The sequence below is a fragment of the Pelmatolapia mariae genome, linkage group LG20 (assembly GCF_036321145.2).
Source record: "Pelmatolapia mariae isolate MD_Pm_ZW linkage group LG20, Pm_UMD_F_2, whole genome shotgun sequence".
Taxonomy (NCBI): domain Eukaryota; kingdom Metazoa; phylum Chordata; class Actinopteri; order Cichliformes; family Cichlidae; genus Pelmatolapia; species Pelmatolapia mariae.
The window spans coordinates 16393454-16404775 of record NC_086244.1 but is presented as its reverse complement, the minus strand read 5'-3'; the positions used below and the strand labels follow the sequence as shown (position 1 = coordinate 16404775).

The window sequence follows — 11322 nt, the reverse complement described above, 5'->3', positions numbered from 1 at the left end:
GTCCTCCTCTTCAGTTCGTCTCAACATACGCTCGTCATATTCTGTGATATGATTTACTCTGAGGTGTTTGACAAGATTAGTGATGTTGCCACAACCATACATGCCAACCCTCCCGGAGCCACCATTCTCCCGAATTTCTCCCAATTTTCCACCCGGACAACAAAATTGAAAAACCATATCGCAGAATTCATAGTGCGGCCCAGCCAATTCCAGTTTCCAACAATGGCGGCAGCTACTTAGTTTTAATATTACTTTTATTTCTCTTTCTGGGTCGCAAAAATTCTTTTAACATATTTTCAGGTGAGAATGTAGCTGTGTAAACTTCAAATATCTGAGCTGATCGATCGTTTTCAAACCCCCGCAGTCTTTCGCTACTCAGGTTAAACATGATATATAAGTCACTTTGATCACTGAAAAATGTTATTGTTTGGCCTTTTCAGTGTTTTATTTGTTCGCGAGTAAATCGGTTTGGCTGAAATTAAAGTTATTAGATTAGATTAAATTAAATTTAACTTTATTAATCCCTCGGGAGGATTCCTCCGGGGTTTTCACACAGCTGAATAAACATCAAACAGAAAACTAATTAAAGAAAGTGTGAGACGGTCGAGAGTTTACGCCAGCGCCCGGTTATATTTTATATAGCAAGGAGCAGACGGCAGAGTTTCACTCCACCGAGGGAGCCTGTGACGTACTACCCGGCTTTCTTTAGACCGCGAAGGCCGGGTCCTCAGGTGGAAGCAGCCTCTGAATTTGGACACCCCCGCTGTTTCCGGGCCGGCCAATAATAATAACGGTGACATTTAACGTATTTTATCAGATAAATAAACACTGTAAAATGTATTTATCATCACCCCCCAACAGCCCTTTTGAATGTCTCCCTAATTCTAAGGTCTCAAGGTTGGCAAGTATGGCCACAACACCTCACTTTTTTGCCACATGTATCGCAAACCACGTCTCAGCTGTTTGTGGAGGTAAAATACGTCGGCACAATTACGCTCAGCCATTGTTGTGAGTGCGCACGCCAAGGGGCTGCGAGACATTTATACAGCCGTATTTCGCACAGGACTATGAAAGAGGAAGTAGTTCCTTTGAATGTAGACAATCCGAATGTTATAGTTTCTTTCCACTGTGTTCCTGTTAATGATAAACTGCAAATTTACCCTAAATTACTAAAATATCGATATTTTAATGTGAGAATCGATTCTAAAACATAAATGACTGGTATCGGAGGAATCGATATTTCAGGATCGATCTGCACATCACTAGTTTTATCTTTACTGTAAACAGCTTCACCTTGTGGAAGAACACAGTTATTACAACCAGTAAGAGACGCAGTCTCCACCAGTCAGGTTATTATCTGCAGCTGAAGGCTTTAGCAAGTCCTCCTGCTATCTGTGACACGTACAGGATCCTCTGTGATGGTTTTTCTCACATCTCTAATGTCTGAGCAAGAAACCATTGTCATGCTGAGGGAGATCTCTGCTCCTGACATAAGGAGAGAGGAGGCTGCAGGACTTTTTACCTTCACAGTGCTGTGACACAGATGCGGTCACATTTAAAAAACTTTCAAAATAAGTCAGAAAAGTTTGAAAGTTTGAAACTTAAAAAGCTGAATTTCAAAATAATCCAAATTAATCAATTTAAAAAAGTTTCAGAAAAAAGAAAAATGTCAAATTAACATTGATTTATTTCACATTTAAACATTTACAGACACCATTACACCTTACACCAGCTTAAACAGACACTTATTTTGAAAAGCCAGGCTCATCTCATCTCATCCAAGTATCGATTTAGAGATGAATCGATCAGAAATAATTTAGTCTAAATCTACACTGAACTTTTTTTATTTTTTACAACTTTATACAAAAACATCTGTTTACATGTTTGTTTGTATATCAGTAGTGGGCGACCAATCAGCTGTCAGAGCTGAACAAAAACACAGGAAGTGATGCTCAGTTTACGTGAAGGCAAACAACTGCCACCACAGCTTGTCCAAACATAAGCAGGAAGTGACATCATTGGGGAGGAGGTGACACAATCTGGTGATTCTTAGTGGTTGCTAGGTAACAGGACTCAAGTGCTGATGTCATCACATGAGCAGGTCTTTTTTGTCTCATTTACAAGATGAGAAATGTCCTGTTGTCATGACAACAGTCTCTGTAGTAACAACCTAGCTGGCCTTGGTATCCAGCAGCAGCACCCTCATCAGCGTCCTGGCGGCGGCCAGCAGCGCTCCGTGCAAAGCATACTGGGCCACCAACACGCCGAAGCCTCGGTAGAAGCCAGCCCCGCCTTCCTTGCGGCTGATGGCGTGCAGGCAGTCGGAGAAGCCATCATACTGCGTGTTTACGGGCACTACCAGCGGGCTCCCGCCATTTCCCACCGCGACCACTCCATCGGTGGCATCGATGATGGTGCGCGTACCCTGCAGAGCCAGGCGATGTAGCACCGTCTCAAGAGGAAACAACACCACGTCAGCCACCAGAGAACCCGCCCAAGATGCCGCCAGCTCGGGGAAGTAGGCATCCAGTGGATTGGATGGTTCTGCCCGCTGCTTCTTGCTACGCTGGTGCAGCCACAGCACCACCCGCTGGATGGAGGTGGCCACGGCATAGCGCAGGATGGCATGCAGCGCAGCGGGAAGCAGCAGGCATCTGAGAGGAAGCAGGCGACGACTGTGAGGTGCGCCGACACCCAGCAGTCGAGCGACACCCTCACGGACGCAGTCCAGCAGGCCAGAGGACGACTCATCCCGCACAATCTCGCTCTGAAGATGGAGAGAGGAACACACGTCCGATCACATGATCAATTTTAAAAAAAAAAAAGAACCACATCCAGCTAATCACTGCTCTAAATGACTGAACAGCAGGTCATCTAACAGCTGCTCATCAGTTTCCTGTTTGTGTGACATCATCATGCCCTCGCTGTTTCAAACAGGAACCACGTGGCTGATAGCGTCATCAATCTCACACAACTCTGGTAAGGTGATGGAGAGATTATGCACCACCTTATATGACCTCATGGCAGTGAAGGCATAAATCAACATCAATAGGCCGCAACAACACCTCACTCTCATTGGTTGCTCTGTGTGTGATGTCATGAACAGAGAAAGAGGTTCTGATCTAGAGCAGTAGTTAGTAAACCTCGTCATGTGATAAAAGGAAAGCTACTGAGCTGCTGCTAACTGACTGCTGTCATAAGAGAGGCATCGCTAATCAATAAACAATAATCAGTTACCTGCACGGTCTCGATGAGGCTGGCACAGTAAAATGGAAGAGCGACGACTGCCGTTAATCTGCAGGAGAGAGAGAGAGAGAGAGAGAGAGAGAGAGGAGGCGGCGGGGTAAGTTTGTATCCCTCTCTGTTTAACCCTTTAAAACCGGTTGGAGTGGGCACGCTCCGTTTTGCGTAACTATTTTTAAATCCCTGTAGAACCGGAACCACGTAAGCTAGCGCAATAATTTTTTTTGCATATGAAACCGGAGGAGTTGTACTTACATGTTATGCCATCAGCTTGTCCTAGGTCACGGTTTCCTTCCACATATAGCTTTGCAAAAATTGCATAAAAACCACTTGCAGCAACAAAAACATAATATTCCAGAAACAGGCTTTGCTGATCCGATCCGCTGTTCGTAACACTTCCTACGTTGGAATACACGTCGACGCGAACTATCGCCATTACCTGCCCGAAACCGGAAGTGACGTCACTTTCGCGGAAAATGTAGTTTTTTACTTATAGGCCTTATAAGCCTATACTGGTGTTTTTAAAAGTCATGTTTGTCTTCATGCTTTTCTGTATAGTTTCTGGGATGCTTAGAACTCAAATTGCACTGCTTTAAATAGTTTATTTTGATGCACATGCTGTTTTCTTTGCAAATTTGCATTATAGGATTTATTTTCGTTTTTTCTGCAGTATATAAAAATTTGTGTATCTCAAAAATAAAACTATGAAGACACTCAAAATAAATTTCCTGTTGTTGTAAACTATTTTTTGCAACTTTTTTGTATTTAAAGTTTTGAGGAATAAACCTCTTAAATTTCTCTAACTAGAAATATATGTAAAAAAAACAAAAACGATTTTCAATTTTTTTTGTAGTTTATTGCACTTTTTTGCAATTTATGTAGTTACTATGGACTTAATGCATACATATTATTCAAATTTGGGCTATAACAGTTGTATTGATGTATAGCAACTTGGAATGCTCCCAAAAATGGCACTACAGCATGTAAAATAAGAAAGTAAGCTCTGGCGGACTTGGTTCTATGGTAGGTCTTAAAGGGTTAACAGCAAAAAAAAAAGAACTGACAGATAAAAGAAATAGAAGAAGAAGAAGAGGAGGAAAAACTGACCCTTTAAGCAGCAAATGCCCAGCCACCTGTTTCCAGCTGCACCTGTGAGGAAGCTCCCTTCACACACACACACACACACACACACACACACACACACACACACACACAAAGATGTCAGAGTGACGTTGTACAGTACTGTATCCATGTGCTAGTGGGAGCAGGTGGTTACCGTGGCAGTGGCGTGAACTCGCTGATGATGCCCTCGGCTCCAAGCGTAACACCATGAACGATGAATGTGCTGCCCATCCCCTTCCACAGAGCCTTCATACCCTGATTAACACAACATATTAATCACCGACAACATAATAACACAATTTATATCCTGAAGTATAAATGCGTGTGGACAGGCCGACTCAGGGTAGTCGGAGGAAGCCGGAGTAGATCAGTAGTAGTCCTCCTTCCTGTGAGGCGACATCACAGTGCCCCCTCCATCATCAATAATTAAGTCTCTATTTTTATTCTTTTAATATTTATCAACGAGTTTTCATATTGTATTTATAATAAATACATTATACTGTATTATTATTTATTTAGATTATTTCTGATAAGTTGTTAAACCTCCATATTGTATCTGCATTTACTATTTTGCAATATTTAAATTTTTTAAACTTATTTGTAAATAATGTTAAAATACTTTCATTTTCCATTTTAATTTTTTCAATATATTTAACTTTGTATTAATAAAAGAAATATTCTAAATGTCATTATGTCCAAATACATTCATATTTTCATATTTGATTAATATTTGATTAATATTTTTAAACTGCTTTTTATACAAATATAATTATCATAATTTATAAGAAACAATCAAACATATTTAAAATGATCTTTAAACAAATATTTTTATTCATCTTTGGGTTTTAGTGTGTCCCGTTACCTGAGCTTTGGTGATGCTGTACATGACAGCGACAGCGCTGAATGGAGTCAGGTGATAACACCGGGCGTGGTAGTTCACCTGATGTAAACAGCCAATCAGAGTGCAGCAACAGAAAGAGGAAAAAAAAAACATTTAATGTCTCAAAACGCACAAAAATAAAATAATTTTTTTTCTCCCACAGTGTTAATAAAAGTATTTTAATCCATAGCCATCATTAGTTATTGATCATTTATTGATAAGAAGGTTAGGTCATACCTGGCACTGTCTGCGGAACACGATGCAGGGGTGAGAGAGGACGTTCTCTGTGAACAGACTGAGTGCGCACACACAGACACACACACACACACACACACACACGTTTTAGTTAGAAACCCCCTGACTTCTCCAAACTCTCACTTCAGCCTGTTTTCGGGATGAAAGTGTCAAAAAGTAAAACATCTCGCTTTTTGGTTCTCACTAATGGCGAGCACTGACTCAGTCTCGTCCTTTTTTTGCTCTCATTTTTCCCTGTGATTAGAACCAAAATCACCACCAGCATCTTTGACTCGACAGTGGAGACTTTTGTTGCAGTGAGTCGCTGAAACTAAATGAAGCTTCAGTGGAAACACTGAGAACAGAAAGATGTGTGATTGTTTCCAACCATGGAGTCCAAACAGTTCAGACTGAATAAACTCATTCAAACTGAATATTGGTCCACACGCAGTGACTCGGTCCGAGCCTCTGCTCATCTTGAAACCATGAGAAACGATTTCCTCACCTGACGAATCCAACCCCGAAGCCGGCGAATCGATTCAGCTGCTCTGCAACAAAAAAAGCAAACACGATAAGCTCGCACAGAGCAGGACGTCCATAAATAAAATCAATAACGGTGATCAGAGAGCTTTATTCACATAAGCTACCAAACAGTCTGCTGTCTAGTTCATTCATCACTGATGATGATTCCACTATTTTAATAACTTTTAACTCAAATAAAGTTAGTTAATAAGTAGTAAACTAAACATAACACAACAAACACAAATTACAGAAAGCTGCCTTTGAGAGTTCAGGCCGTGCTGCAGAATAAAGCTGCTCATACCAAATAATTACTGTCAAGCTCGTTGGAGTTAGACTCTGTTTTGCGTTACTGACTGTATTTCCAGGTATGTTTGCATGTTTTAAAACATCTTTGCATTTTGCGTTTCCCATTTTTCTTGCAAAATTTGAGGAAATGATGGGCGAGTCGAGATTTTACTATATTACTGTATTTACTATTTGTGCATTTTTTTTTAGCTTACTGGTTAATATAATTAGCCTTCTGGTTAACTAGCCGCTAGCACAGTCCGTTTATTACATAATTACTGTGAGCTTGATTAGCTTGTGCGCTAGCTTCCGGTTAGCATGCATGCTGACAGGTCATCAGCGCCTATCAGACCATTATCTCTGTAGTTGGCCAGCTCTGGCTCCATCCTGTCATTAGCCAGCTAGGCTAGGTGACTCCGAACCTGCACAACGACCTACCAGCGGGGGGCATGCCGGGATTTGGAGCTTCCCAGCCGCTTGCAGAACCTGCGATCTCTCCCGGGGCGTCATCGAACAGAGGTGTCCGCTCTCCGGGGTGCAGGTTGCGGCTGCCGGGGATGTCCGGCGGCGTGGTGACCCAGTGGTGGAGCTGCGGTTCGGCGGGGGCTCCGGCGCTCCGAACCGGGTAGCCCGCTCCGTACAGCGGGTCATCCCGGCCACGGTACCCGAGCCCGTCGAAGCTGTCCGGCCGCCTGGAGGCCATGTCAGGGTCGGAGCGAGTGAGGGGGGGCGACACTGATATCCGGCTAGCAGAGCTCAGGGGAGCGCATCAAAGTGTGCACGGACAGAAGACACGGTTTAATGGAGAACCTGTAACGACCTAATCAACCTGACCCACACCAAAACATCCACCTGCCACCCGGAAACACTTCTTTTTCTATACTTCCGGCTGACTGCTCGTGCTGCCTCCTACAGGCCATCAGAGAGTGGTGAACCCTAGCTGGGTTATGTCTTTATGCATGCTCAAACGTTTGTGCTGGTCTGTGCTGCAAAAACTTTCGTTTGTGCTGCTATCATGTAAAAATATTAATAAAAGAATGACTTGATGCGTGTTCAATCATCCAGGTAAGGAAATCCCTAAAAGTTGAGTCTGTTCATCGAAACGTGGCATTTTCAGTGGGAGAAACATTTCATCACTCATTCAAGTGACTTCTTTAGTCTCAGCTGACTGCAGGTTTCCACAACCTTATGGAACTGACCTCACAGCCCATTGTTCATTTAGTAGGCTAGTTTCACTAATTGTGCAAAGGTACTGTATCATGGAAATTATTTCACTTGTAGCGCATAAGCACAGTGTGTATAAGGATGGTGAATAGATGGTGCACAAAGCTGCATCTGGTCGGAAGAAAAAAAACGCAAACACACAACAAGAGTTGAGCAGATTTGTGCAAATGTGAAATACCTGCAATGGTGTCAAAATAGAACCTGAAGTTTTCCCTTTTGAAAAAAAATTATTTAATCCTCAGAGAGCTGCAGGAGCTGTACCGTTGCTGCTGGCATGTCTCATATCTCAGGCTGACATATTGTCATATCCAGGTAAAATAGTTTGATTAATCTATAAGTTTTTAGCTATTTTTATGGTTAATTTCAGGAACTGAATCATTGGTGATCAAATATACACATTTATTATAGCAATAAAAACTAAATATATCTTTCAAATTTAAAATAGAGCATTTTCTAAATATTCAGTTGATCTTCTTGTCTGCGTGGAAAAATGTCACAAAGCTGAAAACAGACTCTTTAATGTTTGAGTTCACAACAAACCTGATTTGCACAGGTAAGGCGTACAACAGTGGAGTCTTTTTTTGTGCATTAGTATGTTTAATTAAGTGTAAAAATCTGAATGCTTTGATCTCTGAAGATAGCCCATATCGTACCTTAATAGTAAAACTGTTAAGTTGTTCTTTAGCTTTTCCTTAACCAGAGCAGACCTCTGTACTGCAGTGTCCCAGTGCTGGACAGTGTCTTTAACCAGGAGGACACCAAGCCTGTTTTTCAGCTGAGCTGGTAGTTTCTGGCAGTGCTGCTTAATCCACTGAACCAGAATCGGAAACATGGATGGGGTGCCCCAATTGAGACTTTTTCTTTGCTAGTTGGCAAGTGAAGCATCCCACAGGCTGCTCTCAGGCGTTAGGGATGCCTCATTCTACAGTCTTCTACAGTCCACAGACTCACCGAGTAGGTTGTGGACACCAGGTCTTCCAGCTCCCCAAGACCCTCAAAGACATGGAGGTAGTGTCCCGTAGGTTTGCAGGGCCAGTATGCCTCAGAGTTTTTCTGAAAGCAGCTGGTGCAATCGATTGCTGCCACATCTACATCAAGCCTCTGCGGGCCCATCATCTTAGAGGCAGCTTGTGACCATCAGGGCTTTATTGACATGTACGTGACCAGTCTCAGGTCGGTGTACGAGTCCAGACTGCTCCACCACAGCCCACTGTGCCCTCCTCAAGGGCATTTTATCTTGGCAGATGGAGTGTACCCATGACTCCAATGTCCATTACCCCTCATCACTCCCTACAAAAGGCAAGTACAAGCTGTGGGAGCCCAGTGCTTCAACAGCCAATATTCCAGGGCACATTCTGTTATGAAGACCAGATTCTGAGCCATCTTCCTGCAAGCGCTGGAGGTCATAACAGCATATGCTTCTTCTGCTTCCGTGCTGGTGACATCATGGCCCCGCAGAATGAGCCTGAGAAATATGCAGGAGTGGTTGAGAGGACGACCGGTTTGGAGGCAGTCAGGGGTTCTCTCTGTCAGAGCAAACTCTCTGCTGTCCTGGAGGAGGTACCACCAGAACACGACTACTTTTAACAGGCAAGTTAAAAATTTTAAGTCTAGGTTCCTGTTATGGGTTTTTTTTTTTTGTTTGTTTGTTTTTTAGTGCTTTGTTAACCTGTTTTGTCTGTTGAAGAGTGACTAGTATCCACAATTTTCTTTTTTCATCTTTCTGAATACATCTTAGTGGCAGCCACCGATGGACAATGGAAGGAAGCATCCAAAGCACTCTCTACAGACCACCCGACCAGAAAAGACAAGCTACGGGTCTCAGGAGTAGTACACCATCCCTCTCTGATCTTGCTTCAGCAGAGACTTCCTGTCCAGGCAAACATCAGGCCTGCTGTGCTATTAAAGTTCAAAGAAACAATCCAGGTACAGGTCAGTCAGATTAATCCTGTGGTCTGCACTATAAATACCTGTACATAGCTGTTTTCTTCTCCTGCAAATACTCTTGATTTCTTGTATATATTCTTGTTTTGTTATTACCTTTTCATTTTCCTCTCATTTATTAATCAGCCATTTAAAATGTTCCAAATTATCTTTATGTTATAGATGTACAAAAAAATCATTAAAAAATATGCTGATGACAATTATCTATGCATCCATCCAAATCCATATTATTGATAACACATATATATGTTTTGTATTTGATTTTTAAATTGTGCCACTTCTTTTTGGCATGTAAGGGGTGACCTACCCCCATAGGCCCATCTTATTATTATTATTCCAGAATAATAGATAATTTGTTTACAGCCTCATAGAAAGAGAAACAATACCGTCCCGTATACGGGCTCTCTTGATATCATAAGTTCTGTACAGGATGAAAGTTCATAAAATTGTACAAGATATTTAAATGGAAAGATTTATTCTTGTTTATAGATAAAAGTAAATCCATGATTTTATCATTTCATCTGAAAGAGGGCTTCTATTAAGGATAGAGTGGTCAGGCTCAGGATATTGTGCTATAATTTTGTCCAAAGTCTCCACACGTGTATCAAATGTGTTTTGAATCTACAGTCACTTTCATATTTATATAATTTAAGAGTTAAATATCTCCAACTGTACTCTGCAAATGTGTGAAATTTTGTCAAATTTTCCATTTTGTCAGTTTACTCGTTCAATTAACCGTAAAGATATGTGTAATATTGTTTTATTTTATTTAGTTAGTTAAATTTAAGAAACAGCGGAAACAGCATAGAGAGACGAGAAACAGTGGAGAGGACATAAGTTACTAATACAAAAATAAGAATACTAATAGTAAGACGGTTAATATGAAGAAAAGTTCCTACGTCTATTAAATAAAAATGTAAAAAATGTAATGTGTAACTATAAAGCTTTTGATAACATTATTAATTTCACGAAGTAACATTCTTTTAACTGCATCAACTGATTTTTACAACTGTTTTTCTATTTTAACTGTAATGGAGACGTCTATGTTGTCTTTTGGATTTGGCGTCAAACGCATACATGTAACTTTTAAATTAGATAAAGATTTTAAGATAGGTTAATATTTTCCTAATTTTACATTGGTCGTACCACCTGATGTGGAAGGTGTCATGGTCCTAGGTCTTTGACCCAGTGTTTTTGAGTTTGTTGTGGACTCAGGATTTGTTCCCTTGGATTTAGCTAATGGTTTATATTCAAATTCTTTGTCTTTAGAATAGATTATCTATTCCTAGTGCTCCTGAGATTATCTTCCAGTATGTTTTAGTCCTTAGTTCCTTGTTTCATTATGTTAGTTCCCTTTCGCGCCTGTCCTGGTCTCATTTTTGTTTTTGTCTCCTGTATGAAGTCATTCGTCTCTCTGTGCTTTTTGTCTCTTTCTGTCATTGTGTAAAAGTCCGCATGCCCATATTCTGGTATTTCCTCCTCTATTTTCATGGTCTCTTGTCTTGTTTGTGTTATGTTCAGTTGTCTCTTTAGTTAGATTCAGTTCAGCTATCTACTGCTCTCTGGCAGGTAGCTCCATGCCCTCCTGGGTTTTAAATGCACCTTAGAACGCACATCCATCAACACTACATATGAGCGGGCGGAGGGAGGTTTGGAGTCTTCACCCCCCCCCCCCGTTCTCTGTTGCCTGTTCGGACGGAGGGGCTGGGAGGAGGAGTTGGCCGGGGTCTGGAATGTGGGGCCTCACTGCTGCTGCGGAGTCGGGGCGGTCTGCTTGTCTCCACCTCACGGAAAAGGGTAACACCTCCTGGGTCTGGGTGCAGTTTCCCCCTCCAGGGGCAAGGGTACCTAGACCTGGGGTACAGACT

The 11322-nt window shown here is 41.8% G+C and overlaps 1 protein-coding gene across 1 annotated transcript; it reads right to left on the bottom strand.

The window, feature by feature from the left end:
• Window positions 1–1669: 1669 nt before the first annotated feature.
• On the bottom strand, window positions 1670–7314 carry slc25a46 (solute carrier family 25 member 46). The gene is made up of 8 exons (XM_063465191.1): window positions 6725–7314; window positions 5985–6027; window positions 5483–5540; window positions 5228–5305; window positions 4520–4620; window positions 4351–4407; window positions 3238–3295; window positions 1670–2767 (listed from the first exon to the last, which is right to left on the bottom strand). Exons 1-8 carry the CDS (start codon window positions 6987–6989, stop codon window positions 2171–2173), a joined length of 1257 nt encoding a protein of 418 aa, XP_063321261.1. The 5' UTR covers window positions 6990–7314; the 3' UTR covers window positions 1670–2170.
• Between the last annotated feature and the right edge of the window lie 4008 nt (window positions 7315–11322).